The sequence below is a fragment of the Aptenodytes patagonicus genome, chromosome 3 (genome assembly GCF_965638725.1).
Source record: "Aptenodytes patagonicus chromosome 3, bAptPat1.pri.cur, whole genome shotgun sequence".
Lineage (NCBI taxonomy): Eukaryota > Metazoa > Chordata > Aves > Sphenisciformes > Spheniscidae > Aptenodytes > Aptenodytes patagonicus.
Genome location: NC_134951.1, coordinates 74833296 through 74847626, shown reverse-complemented (window position 1 = coordinate 74847626; position 14331 = coordinate 74833296). Strand labels below are relative to the sequence as shown.

The 14331-nt window shown below is 43.0% G+C and overlaps 1 protein-coding gene across 1 annotated transcript in view; it reads left to right on the top strand.

The window, feature by feature from the left end:
• Positions 1-14331, top strand: part of MTHFD1L (methylenetetrahydrofolate dehydrogenase (NADP+ dependent) 1 like) — a 157815-nt gene continuing 143484 nt past the window's right edge. Inside the window, exons 1-6 of the mRNA XM_076333851.1 lie at positions 1-135; positions 3900-3950; positions 4030-4083; positions 6748-6872; positions 8022-8122; positions 9056-9180. Of these exons, the coding sequence (XP_076189966.1) occupies positions 1-135; positions 3900-3950; positions 4030-4083; positions 6748-6872; positions 8022-8122; positions 9056-9180 (591 nt within the window). The remainder of the gene's footprint in view (positions 136-3899; positions 3951-4029; positions 4084-6747; positions 6873-8021; positions 8123-9055; positions 9181-14331) is intronic.

The window sequence follows — 14331 nt, the reverse complement described above, 5'->3', positions numbered from 1 at the left end:
ATGTTAGGAAGGTTTATTTTGCTAAAGATTTGCCTGTTACTGTGTTGCAGCAAAATCACTGAGAATGCAAAAAAATCCTTGGCCTCTCTTAAGAGAGAAAACCCTCGGCTTGAGCCAACGCTTGCCATTGTTCAGGTAAAGTATGTCTGCGTGCTAGCTGCCTGCGAGAGATCCCCTTCGGTACCATTGCTTGTCTGAAACTTCAGAAGTGCACAATGCAGAAAGTAACTTTTATTCAAGCAAAGTGATAGGAGGAGGTAATCCTGCCAGACTGTAGATTGAAGAGTTTTCAGTCTCATAAGCTCTTCTCCAGGCCTGAAGCAGCCACAGCAAACTTCAGGCTGTGGGAAAAGTTTGCACAGGAAGGGAACAATTTTATCCTTTCCTCCCTTTGATAACACAGTCTTCCCCGTTATAAGTACAGATCGCCTTTTCTCACAGGTTGTCTAAGTTGATTGACGTACCTAAGTTAAAGTCAAAGCGGTTGTTCGCAACCTTTATTTAGCTTGAAGCTTTTGTTGCAGTCCTGAAAAAAGTGTTTATGTGCCTGAAAACGTGGGCCTCCCTTCACTTCCCACCCCTGAAGTAACATTGCCAGGGTGAAGGAAAGACCCTGCTGCTTCCTGCCAGCCTTGTTGCCTTTGGGCAGCTGTAGCTTATGTGACTGCATTACTGCTGTCCTAAGGAGAGGATAACCGCACTGAGAACTCCCAGTCAGCTCAAAAGGGCCTGTGTGAAATAAACGTTCTGTGTAAAATGTCAGTATGCTTTAGAAGTAGCAGCGCTTTCTAAGGTGAAGCAATCTCGTAGTAATTGAGAGCTGTTGTATTACTAATGCCATCAAGAGCTTTCCTTTCCATCCCAATGGCGCTGCCATCTTTGAGATAGGCAAACTCATAGATGAGGATTGCTATCCCTGCAAAGCTGAGATATGTTCCTCTTTAGATTTCTTAAGGTTTCAAGGCCAAGAAACTGGGGATGTTTGCCATTCAGAGTGGGACCCAGAGCCGTGCAGGCAAAAATATTTTTGTCCTGTTTCCTAGGACGGTGGTGTTGGTTTTGAGTGGGCGCACACTGAATCTCTGACCCAGTAGGTTTCAATTTTAAAACCTAACTATAAATATTTTTTAAGTATTAATAGTGAATCTGAGAAATGCAGCACCAACTTTATTTCAGTAGTTGTTCTAGCAAGGCTAACTGAACAAGCTCTCCCATCTCTTACCTTCCTCGGGTAGTTGCGGTTAATGTTTTCAAATAGCCCTCTAAGGCTGTAAGTTTGAGGACTGCTAGAAAAGGAGTGATCTGTCTTCTCAGTGACCTGTTTTTTCTCATTCCTGTCTTGCCTCCATCCAGTTGCACCGTGAGCTGGATTGGGGCAGTGATCCACCCTGTGCTGGAGGGGTCTGGGGAGGCTTCCTTTCAGCCGCATTAGTCCCTGAGTCTGGTTTTCTGCATGGGCGTTTTATGCTGGCACAAGGGAAGGGACGTTGTTAGGATGAGAGAGAGCATTGTGTGAGGAGGGGGAGGTTCCTGCTCACTTTTAATAGCAATTGGGATGCATCTACATCAGTGTTTTGGTTTTGATCATGGTTGTGCTTTAAATGAATGTCCCTCTTGTCCCCGCTTACCTCACTTGGTTTGCATCATGAGGTGGCTGTAGGAACGTGTGGCCTAGATCCTTCTGGATGAAATTCACCCAAACAATGTTCTCCAACTGTCAGTCACCCTAGCTCTAGTCTGGTTGCAAGGACTGAAGCAGAACTCATTTTAAATGTGTATTTGTTGGTACAAAGATGACTTGTTTTAGCCTACAAATGTTCTTGTGGTGCACTGCTCTACCGGGTAATGTGGGCAGAGCCTTAAGATTCATGCTGCTCTCCACATGCTGCGTTGCACCCAGAGGAGCAGAGGGAGGGCAGCGAAATGATCTCCTTCGCCAGTCGCTCTTGGGTAACAGCAGTCGGCGTAACGTGGTGCGACCTCTGCAGCAGTACTGGGAATGAGGAGTTTCAGACTGAGCCCGCTCTGGAATGGTTTTAGATGCGTTCTTTTCCTCTCGAGCCACCTGAACCTGATCTGATACCGAGACTGATATCCACGTTGCTTGTTATCTGTGTTGAACCTTGGTCGGAGCTGCGCAACAGCAAAAAATGATTGGTGGCTGCTTCTTAATTTTGTTGAAGCTGAAAACTAATATGTAGCGGCAGGATCCTGCTTAGCAGCGGAGCTGTTGGCCTGCAAAGCTCAGTGAAGCACTGCCAGCTCCCCTGCACCCCCTGCCCTGCCCCTGCGCTCTGCCAGCCCACGTCCTGAGCTCTGGCCTTGCCTGTGCCGCTCCGCGTGTTGTGATGGGAACCAGTTCAGGGCAGGGACTTTCTGCGCCCGCACGAGGTGAGCGTTCACCAGCCGGTGCCGTGGGGGCGTTGCAGGGGACAGCATGGTACCGCTGGTGGCTGAATCCAGATAAACCTCTCGAGCGGTCCTGGTGGTGACACGTCAGTGTGGGGATACAATTCCACGTTTACTGGCATAGGGGAGCAGCTGCTGAGCTGTCCTTAATCCCATCTCTTTTTCCCTCGCCACAGTGTGAGCTCCACGCGTGTTCTCAATGCAGCAGCCTCTGTGCTGCCCCTCGCCCCCGGCTGCCAGATTTGGGGAGCGGGAGACTGGTAGTGCAGTGCCAGGGATGCAGGCAGTGCTGGGCTGGGGGAGGGAGCCGGGGGATGGAGGCCAAGCCCTCAACCCCTCACAGGAGCTGCCTCTCTTCGCAGAGCCTGTCCTTTTAAATGCTCTTTTTTTTCATTGTCAGCAGTCTTGAACCATTTGGGGTTAACAGGTTGGTAAATTGTTACAGGCTTGAACCAAAATCATTTTGGGTGATGCTAGTGACAGACAAAGCCAGTGCTGGCAGCTAACCACGAAGGGAGCGGCTCAACTCTGACGGGAAGTCACTGGCACTGAGTCTTGTGGAAAAAGCTACGTAGAATACATTTACATTCATGAATTGTAATGAACCTTTTTAAAATTATTTATTTCGCTCCTGTTGTCTGGGTTGGAAGACAGGTTTTATATATAATCGTATAGCTGTGAGAAGTGTTTTATTCATTTTGTTATGAAGCCACAAAGATCTTTGAGGGTGGAACCCTCACTGACCTGTTGGTAGGAGGTTTCTAGTTCTGGATATTGAATTCTCAGATTTATTGTTACAATATATGAAAATATGTGAAAAGCCTCCTAAGATTCAAGAGTAACTTGAAGAGTAAAATTCAGTTGTAATTGTTACGATTAAATATCATAATATATACGGTGCATATAGGTGTAGAGACCTCAGGGAGGAGGATTCCTGGGTGAGATGGTCTCCCAGGTAAATCTGCCCAGGAGACGCTTCTGTCCTAGCGCAGGTGCCTGCTGGCAATTGGGAGGAACTGAAAACTTCTCTTGCTTCTGTATTGACAGAACTCACTGTAATATATGATGATAATGGTTTGCCTCATTTTTGGTGGTAAGGCAAACCAGTGTTGTTAGGTGCTATGGGGACGCTGCAGGAAATGCTAGTATTGCTGTTGCCTATTTCATCCTTGTTACACGGCTGGATGGAGAACGGTATCTTCAGATACAGACTGGTACCTTTCTTAAATGGTAAACTTAGGTTAAGGAAATGGCCACTCTCGTCTATAAAAGCCAGGCTAATATCAACACACACTTAAATTAATCAAACCAAAATAAATTTACTGGATGGGCTTCTGTGTCTTGGAATTGCTAGGCTTTTTATTTGTTTGAATACTAGTAGACACAGACATCCTCACTACCTTTCTTACATAGACCTGTGCATTACTGCACTCACATTTTTAAATGTAAATTTATTGTTTTAAAACTTAGTTTCTGTTTTGTTCCCCAAGGCACATAATGATCAGTTGATTCAAGAAATAAACAGGAACTTTGCCAAAGAGGTAAGCTTTAGCCGATACACTTGTTATTAAACATGAGCTACTTGTCTTTGGTGTAATTATAAGTATTTTCTTTTGGCAGGTTGGTCTACGTGTTATTCACATCTGTCTCCCTGAAGGCAGCAGCAAGGATGAGGTAACTGCAGTACTTGAAGGACTCTTCCTTTTCCACTTTCGTCATAAGCTTGTATTTATTGCTGACGTTCATTATCACTTTGAACTGATCCCTATTAACTCAAATTAGGGTTGGTTCTGCCTTAGTTCAAGTAGCAAGCATTATCCCCCTATCGGCAAGCGTGGGAAAAAAGGGAATTAATGGGCTTGTCTGCTGTCCCCCGGCAAGCTGAGGCAGAATCAGCAGAGTAATGCTTTGTTTTCGTGTCTGGTATTTAACTGCAGCGTCCCCTCATACCAGCACGGGTGTCCTATCTCCCACAGTTGCTCTTGTGACTGTACTTGAGTCTTGCCCAAGTTATTCAGGGAAATTAAAGATTAATTGATTTAGAGGGGGAGGGGGTTGAATTTATTTGCCTGTTCGTTGGTCTTGTAATGCTTAAAGTACGTATTGAAAAAATCATCCACCCCAAATCACTAGAGGGCTGAATTCTTACCTTGTCGAAGGCATTAGGTTGGAGGCACAGCACTAGTATCAAGTATGTTTTAAATGTAGCAAACCATATTAATATACATGGTTCTGAGGCATCTGAAAGTAAAAACAGCAAAGGAACGTGTAGTAAAAGATGCCACTGTTCCCAGCTGGCCTCTTCATGCTTGGCAAGTTTGATAATCCTACAGGCTTGTGGGTTTTCTGTACTGTTTTGTATTTGGTACACTTTGTCTTTAAAATATTACTGGCTTGCAGTGTAATATCAAGAACAGTTCCTCTCAAGGTGTCTGGAAGCTTACTGTGAAGAGTTTTAGTAGTCCAGTTTTGTGGATGATGAATAGTCAGCTACCCATTTAAGAAGGGTGGGCTTTTGAAATGAAGATCAAATACACTTTGCTGTTGGTAAATGCATTTTATCTGCTGAGTAACACAGTAGGAAACAGGTAAAATATAGTGAGCATGCAGCAGTAGTTGCTGTTACTTTGAACCAATATCTTAGGAGGTGGCTGAGCTGTGCATGTAAAGAGAAGAGCAGGGTATTTTTGTTACTTGAAGAAAATTACTTTCAATAAAGTTCATAACGGTTTGCTTACTCTCCTGCTTACTCATTATGAAGAAGTTCTTTTTCATCTGTTAAAATCCACGTGCTAGCTTGCATTCCCTGGTTTGGGAAGGCGGGAGGGATTTCAATACCATGCACTTACTGTTCTGCCATAACTGCCGGTGTACAGCAAAGGCAAGTTAATACAAGATTGCTTTACCCTGCATGAGTTGTAAGTATTTTAAATGCTGTGATGATGGAAAGCTGAATTAAAGTAAAATGTAATGAAAATGGAAAACTGAATTATTTTCCCAGGAAGCAGGAATATAGTTCAACGTTCATTAGATTCAGGCTATTTATGAACTATGTTTCCTTTAAGTGCTGTGTAGACCCCCGACATTTTGTAGCATCTCAGGATTTTTTTAAGCGAAATGTGGATGTTTTCACATCCATATTCTGGTGTATACACTCATCCTTACTTTCTATTAGAATGTATACCAGCCCTATTGCTGTCCAATGGCACAGGGTCTTAATATATATGCCTGTTTCTGTCTCAGAAGTCAGCAAACTAAAGGGGCATTTCTACACCAGTGACATGCTTGTATAATCTTTGTTAACATGAACGTAGCGCGTTCACTTGGTTCAGAGTGGCAGACAGTCTAACCCCTAGCAAATTTCCCTGGCTTAATGTTGATGGCGTATCAAGTGTTTGGGCAATAGAGTTCACAATTATATTGAATAGTTTACATGAAAAGCATTTTAGGAAGGCATGGTATTAGCTAAGGAAAATAAACGTACTCATTTTCTGTTGGGTATTAATCCAATTAAATTATACAGCTTTGTGGTGATTGCACACTGATTTTATTTATATGATGGAAAGACGTGCTCACATGACATTTCTCACATGAGAAAACTTCAGCATGTTTTATTCCATTGTATTCTTCATGGTCACAGCAGAATAGCATATATCACTATGGATCAGCATGGCACTTTAGAGGTGAAGCAATCAAGGGTAGGTAGTACAGTCTCAGATGTCAAATATGACCAATTATAAAACATTTGAACTCATACCTGGTTCAGTACTTGACATTCATAAACTTTTATGCAGTGCCTTTTCAAAATAACAATTCTTCACGAGATGACTGTCAGCTCTTAGGATCAGGGTGTTTTGAGAAGGAAAACTGGTAACAATATATACTGGTTTAATAAAATGAATTTTCTCTTGTAATGCCGGAAAAACAATTATACAACTTTTTGTCCACGTTCTGTGTTGGGACGCGATCCAGTCCTATTTTGAATGATGTTTTAACCAAGGCTTCTTATTTCCAAACGCATCTTCTGAAGCCATTACGGTGTTGAGCTTTTGCTGAGATTTGGGACCACGAAAGACAAAATGGTTTTGGTAGTGTAATGTCACGTAATGTGTTGGCTTTGCAAAATGTTTAGAATAGAGTCAGGTGGCTTAATTTGGTAAGCCACGGAAATACAAAATGAGGAAAGCAGGTTATTGCTTTTTCATTTAAAAGTTGCAGTAATATGTGAGGGAAGCAAAGGTGGCCATAAGGTAATTTTAAAATATAGGGTTTATCCCCTTCTAATTAGATTCTTTTGTCTGTTGTTCTGATCTTTAATGCTTTTTATTAACTTCCTAGATTGTCAATGAAATCTTGAGACTTAATGAGGATCCTAATGTGCAGGGCCTTGCCCTTGACCTCCCAGAAAGCTTATATAGCAGTAAGGTATTAAACGCTGTGAAACCAGAGAAGGATGTGGATGGGTAAGTGAAGCACTGAGAAATAATATTAGTAAACGCAAGGCTGATGGCTCTGTAAACTCAATTTTCCCCTCTGCTTTTCATTAATGGATTCCTCAGTCAGCGTGTCTAGCTGTGCTATTGAGTAGTGATAAAAGATGCCGCTGAATCAATGAGAAGTCTTTTGCTGAAGTCATTTTGATCATTATCTTTTTACTCTCTATATACTGTATATTCAGGACATGGTCTTTTCAAAGAAATCAAAAACAAAGTTCTGATTCACTGATGATACTTAAGATATTTCAGTAATTCAGTAATACAAATGGTAGTCACAAAGTACTGAACACAAACCCCAAAATTTTCACAAGAAGGATGATGGAAAAGTTGCAGAGAAGGTTTTAACTTCCTTACAGCACACTCTCACGGTGGGACAGTAGGCTATAATAGTTTGGACCCATTAGCACAACTTTCCAATCAGTCTTGAGTTGCACTGCTCTCTGGAGAGACCACTGGCATAATTTAGGTGTCTGGGTTACCATTTTACTGCTCTTGCAGCCTTCTTGCTCTCAACCGCAGACTGTTACCCTTTTTTTTTTTTTTTCTTTTTTTGCTCTCTCCTTTTTTTTTCATGTCAGGAAAAAAATCTGAGAATCTTGCAAATTAGTTATCCTTCCATTATCTGGAGTACCGGAGATTGACAGAGAATGGAAAATTCAGAGCATCCTTGTGTATGAGAGAGAACGCAGTGCAGCGCGGAAACCCCTGAGTACCCCCCAGCAAGCCAGCCCGAGCCCAGAAGGATGTATTGCCTCCGGCTCAGCTTGGCTCTGGCAGCACTGGTCTGGTTCCACTGCAGCCACTGAGGTGTCTTGGCCCAGCGTGCTGTGGGTAGCCCACCGCCATGAGTGAAGAGCTGCCCGTGTATCATGGGCTCATGTTACTTGTTCTAACTCACAGATGCCTTTCCTGGCCTCTGTTGAGGCTCAGTGTTTGTCTAGCTGGGATGTGGGATGATACAAATTAGCCACAGTACCTGACTATCAAAGGATTTACTTTCATGAGACATGTTTGCTCTTGGGATTAGCTGTTAGCCATGTTACAAGCTTTACTGAGGATTTATGTTGCACAAACTTTTTTTTTTTTTTTTTAAATTGCCGTATTTTTCCACTGCAGATTATCCGATGTAAACCTAGGACGCTTGGTACGTGGCGATGCCTACGACTGTCTAGTTCCTCCTACAGCGTGTGCTGTGATGGAGCTTCTTGAAGATTTAGGTGAGACCGTCTAGCATAATTATTACATTAATTTTAGCCTAACTAATTTTCTCAATTTTAGTCCTGACTGAGAGACAAATTTAATCTCACCTTGTTGTGTTTTCTGGTTTGTGTTGTTTTCCCACCTGACGTATATTTGTCTCCTGCTAGTGAGGAACCTCAGTGAGATCTGGATGTAATATTTGCAGAGATGGGTTTCAGTCCTATGGATTGTGGAGATTAGGCAGGGATTACCTTCCATCAGTGGATTTAATCTCAGTGAAGCCACCTGAGACATCTGAGTCTTCAAAACCAAAAATACAAACATCACTTAGGGATTTCACTCAATTTTGATTAGTGTGAACAGTTGGAGAAATCCAGGTCTTCCTGTAAATAACTGCTGAGCAAATCTTTTGGTTTGGGTTGTACTGTGTAAATGCTAACATTGAAATGGCAGATTTAAACAAGTGGCTTTACAGTGTGTGAAGATGCTGTTAGTTTAAGGCAGCATTTCAGAAGTAGTCTCTTGTAGTGATCCATAATTGTTGAGACAAGGATTTCTGTAACAGAACCGTAAACAGGAGGTCAAATGTACGTAGTAACGAATATGAGTGAAAGGATTTGTGCAAATAAAATACCAGAAAAGTGGAAGAGCAGTATTTGCTTACTAGAATTAGAGAGTCGCCAGGAAACAACTTCAAACCTGTGGTTTGTCTTACTGCATGGGCTCTGAAAGAGTTGCCCGTAATGCCACAGCTGCTGTGGTTGTGCAGGCACACGGCGCTGGCCTGTCGTGAGCCGCTTTGCTGGCTCTTCTGGAGGGCTTTGATAGTGGGTGGCCTGGTAAAGGGGGGGGGAGTTCGCGTAGACGCTCCAGCTCTGCAGCCCAGTGGAGCCTGATGCTAGCGCCTTTGCAGCCGAGGGCGGCTGAACGACTTGCCTTGTGTCGCGCAGGTGGAAAGACCGTGCTGCTGGTGGGCGCCAGCGGGGCGGTGGGCGCCGCCTTGCAGTGCATGCTGCAGAGGGAGGGAGCGGCGACCCTGAGCTGCCGGTGGAAAGCCCCTCAGCTGCAGACCAAGGTGAGCACTCTTCTGTCTGCCCAGTGCCCGGGGGTCATCCTGCATCCCTGTCGGCCGCCCGCGTGGCACTGCTCCCCCTCGCTGCCATTCCTGAGAGGGAGACTCATCATTTCAGTCATGGGTGGCACTGGAGCTCGCTAGTAGCCAGCGTGGGTTAGGATCTTTCCTCTTCTTCCTGCTTGCTCAGAAATGGTATTCAGGCAAACAGGGGCCTCTACCGGAATATTACATATGTAGCAGTAGCTGCTATAACTTCATTATTTTGCACTGGTAGCTGTGAGAGAAAGAATTCACGGGTACAGTTTAAAACAAATGTGTTGGGTCTCCCTTTTTCTTTCCCTCAGTGCGAGAGATGCCCGCTTTCTTTTTGTCCTGTGATATAGTCACCTGTATGAAATTACGTTCGTTGAATTTGTGTCTTAAAGGTTTGCAAATTCTGCCTCTTTTGGGACAAGGAGGATCACAATCTTTATCTTTGAAGAAAACTGTAAAAGGATACAGAGAAATTCAGGAGCCTTAATTCGAAGGATTTAATTTACATGGTCTTCCTGGTTGCTTTCTGCAGAGCTCTGAGCAACAACTTAGAAGCTGGTACAACTTCCTGTCAAACTTCCCAGTTTGTTCCTTAATCCCACATTTCATAGAATAATACAACTGGGAGCGTGTTGTCCTTTGGGCACGTGCAGAGGGGTTCCTAACTCAGTCCGTGGCACAGACCCCAGGTATTAGCTGTAGAAGAGATGCACGTTACTCCAGCAGCTGTTTCCAAGTCACTGAAGGGGTGAGGTGCAAGGGTCAGCCCTTGTGTTATATTTGGTAGCACATGCCACAAGGTGGCAGCCAATGCAAAATGATAGTGTCAAACCTCTGGGTTTTGAAGGCAAGGATAGGAGGAGGAAATAAGTTTAAGCAGCTGTGATAGAAAGTTCTCTGGCAAACCTGTGTTTTCACAGCTGCGGATATTTTTGTCAGGCTTGTCTCAGCTCTGTGCTTTAAGTGACTGACAGTACTTAGGAAATATATGCCTCTCTCAGAGATGGGAGAACTGTGAACTTAATACTAGCCATGTCTCATTCTTTAATTATTTCTCATTGCTTGGGGTTGTGCTAGAGGACTGCTTTGGGCTGGATGGGGTGGGTGGCCAGAGGTGTTTCCACTGGTTCACAGCAAAAGACTTGGACCAGGCCAGAGCTGCTTGCGCAGTGCTGTCGATATGCCGGAGAGAGGTCCGTTTCCTCCATCCAGATGCTTTCCGATAATCATGCTTTGCTTTTTGGCATTCCCCGTAGCTTACCTCTCGCAGCAGGTCACTGATGGGAAACAGAATAGGAGGCCTAAGCAGGAGGCAGTTTGAGGCTTTGCACATCAGTCTTCCCAAGTTCATTTTAACTTTTGGCAGTAAAGGAGTTTCTGCTTTGCCTGGAGGGCTAATCAGCAGAGCTCGGAGGAAACCTGCTTTCATCGTCTGTAAGCCTGGAGCAGTGTGTCACCAGTAACCCTCAGAGCACTGCTGAACCTGTCTGGATGTAACTCTGTTATAGTTAACTCCAGCTCCTAGATAAAATCTAATGCATGCAGGGAAAACTGACCTGTTTCATATTCCCAGAAGCCGGAGAGTCTGGTTTCCTACTGGACAACGAGGCACTGCTCTCTTGTGGCAACCTGTATTTGAAGTACAATGTTGTTAGATAACATGATTATAGCTAATGATACGAGTTTATTTTCTCTTGCTTGTTCGAAACGCTGATTAACTAAAAACAGTTTAAAGGCTCACAAGGTTTCTTCTCTTGAGAATTTTTTTATTTGAATTTCAAGTCGGAAAACATGTTAGTCGATGTCAAGGTTTTTCCAAGACTTGGAAGAATTAATTCATGTTTTGTTTTCACTGCACAATACACTGACTTTAGACATGGCTATACACTTTTTCTCCTTCCTCTGAATGTGATACCTCTACAGTAACAGTCTGTGTGCTGTTGTTTGGAAGTATAACCTACAGTAGAATAATAACTTCACTTATGAAGTGAGGGATGAACTTAGGAAGAGTATGAGCTTCTCATTGGGATGCATTTGTTTTGCAATATATACCAGGAAAGGAATAATTGAGCTTAAGGGTAGGTGTACCTTATTTGTCTTAATCCATTGGCCAGGCCCATTTGCACTGAAGCACTAATCCCGATGTCAATGATGTAATGCCTTTCTTAAGCGGGTAGTACATTACCTTTGACTAGCTCTGCTGATTTGTTCTTCTTTTTAAAGGCTAGCATAACAACAAGTGTTTTCTTTAGAAATTCGATCAATTTAAATGAGACACACAACACTAATGTTGTAGGTTTTTTCGGGTAAGGTTTTGTATTGCTATGGACTTGTTATTGCTTCTTTTACTCATGTGCTTTTGCGAAAATATTTTGAAAATGATCAAGAGGAAGGTATGTTTTAGTCTAACAATGTAGAGGTAGCTCTGCTGACAAACAGCATGATACCATCTGACTTAGCGTGCTCCTAATCCTTCCTAGGAAGAGGGAATAAAATAAATAACGGTACATTTTAATTTCCTTGCTTTGACCTGCATGAATAATGGACACACTTTGCATGTTCTTTTCCCTCCCCACTTCATATTTTGTTAAGGTGAACAGATTATTAATGTTTCTTTTTCTTCCATTTTGGGTTTGCTTGACTTTAGTTATTAAAAATAATTATCATGGCACAGCTGAGCCATGTCCTTCAACACTCTTGAGCTTCCTGGGTTTTCAAATAAAATCACAAATGAAAGAAAGCAGTGTATTTCAGAAGGTTCTGGTACAGCTGTGCATAGTTGCCATGAAGAATCGCTGTTCTTTTTGCATTGATATGTTGGATGTAAAATAAATTATGAAGTAAGAGATAAAGACTTGAGGATTTTGGTGGAAATAAGTAAGATGTTATCATTCTGTTAAGCTTTGTGTAGGTAACTCTTCAAACCACAATCACTGCAGAGTACCTGAAGAACGACCCAGTGACATACTTTCAGGAACATCTCACTTGTCATTCAAAAATGGGACTACCCAAAAGTCAATTCAGTGTTACAGGTGAAGAATGGGAACTGACGTGCTTAATCCTTTATTATGTTAGAATTAGACTTTCTAGTTTGAAAGAAGGTTATCAAATAGATTCAAATTGAAAAATAGAGATTATTTTCTTGCCAAAACATGGATAATACTTAGTACCTATGAGGAAATCGAATTTTGTTTCAGTTGTCTCAATTCAGTCAGTCACGATTTCAGCACATCGTCTTACATGTAGTCTGTATGTGAACCACATTATGCCTGTTTTAAGAGAGCTGCTATCCTACAATTTTGTTACAAAAGAACTGAAAACCAGTCTATCTAGGTATAATTAGGAATGGAACACTTGTTTGTAAAAGCCTGGTTGAGAAGTAGGAGAGCGGTTCAGCTGGAGTGCATGAATGGGAGGTTCCTTTTCAAGTTGGATAAGAACCTCTTTTGGCCACAGTCTGCTTTTCCTTAGAGCCAACACTTCCGCTTCAGACTATTAGACATCTCTTAGTCATTTGCTGTCCCGTAGTCATTTGCTGTCCCGTTTTTGCTGTCTTGATTAGACCAAGAGTCTTGGTACTGGCGGAAAAATACATTTCATATCATAAGCATGTAAGTAAGCATGAAAAAACATGAGACCAGGTATAGAGATCCCATAAAAGGAGAGGAGAGCGAGGCTGCGTGAGAGTTTCTAGTGATGATGCTGCAGACAAAGTATTTCTGCTTCAACATTTTTTGTGTATCATATCTGCTCCTTGCAATTTGAAATTTATCTCCCAGCCTGTGAGCTAGAGGAACAGTTCCTAACGCATGCATCATAGCGGTAGGCTTGAGCCCATAGTAGAGATGCGGACCTAATTTTCACATGCACTGTGTAGGGCAAGTGCATTCAGGCCGACGTAGTAGGGAAGGGGCTGTTGGTGCCTGGCCAAGAAGATGGTAGCAGGGAGCTGGTGGCTGCCCACCAGGGGGGAGGGATCGGAGCGGACCATGCATAGTTGTCCTGCTGGGTTGCCAATGATTTGCAAACCGTAACTGCCCGAGGTAGAGATGGAGCTGGAAGAAACCATGTAAGAAGAACATGCCTGGATGGAAAAAGTACCTGAAACTAGTCATTGTTATAAAAAAATTTCAAGATTTCAGGAAGTAATTCAAATTGCTGTGATTGAAGAGGAACCTGATCTGTAAACTGATGTGTAAAATGAATTTTTTCATAAGGAGAGTTGTGAAAAAACTTTGAATCAGGTCCTAGTCCTCATCCCATCTCTTAAATTTTAGCTGGCCTAACTTCAGACCCAGGAAACTGAGGGCTTTTTGCATTTCAAATATTAATTTCAAATATTTTTTCTTTGATCATGTATTTAAAACTGGCTTTTGTAGCAGTCAGTTTTAACTATGGGGAAATTAAGTTTTTATGCAGGCTTCATGGCAAAATGGGTTTTCAGTTATCTGGAATATACAGCTACTTTGTACCATTATCATTAAAGACTTGGCTGGAAAGTCTGTATTGTTGTTTTAACATTTGGTGTTCTGTCTTGGGAATGGGTGGTGCTTCTTAATCTGCTGCTGCTTAAATCTTGGTGGAGAAAGTCGTATTTCGTTATGAGGTAAGGTTTCAGATTATTTATTGGCACAGCTTTTCCCAACTGAAAAAATATTTACCGGTGAGAAGGCAGGCTACTACTCGAGTATTAGCTTACTTTGTCTTCAGTCTATTGCCTAGTGCATTAGGGGTGGTTTGGCATGGTGCTCGTCATTCCTTCTTCTAGCCTGCCTGGTGGGACGCAGCCTTGCTGTTCAGGGAGCACCGGGCAGTTGGTCGCCCTGCAGCTGCACGTTCCGCCTCGTGGGCATCTCCTCGACCTTCTGGCTATGGCTTCCTGTAACATCTGGTTCCTGTCAGATGCGTCCTCTGTCCGGGGACTGTGCGGTGCATTTGCTAGGGAGGTTGGATGTCATGATTTCATAGGTCTTTTCCATTGCTAATGTCTGTGATTTGTTTCTGATGTAGGAGATAAGCCTGCACATGCCTCCCAAGGCTTGCTGCTTGCTTTAGAGATTTACAGGCAGGCAAAAGAGTAGGTAATGGCAGGAGAGGAAAAAAAGCAGGGGAGGCATG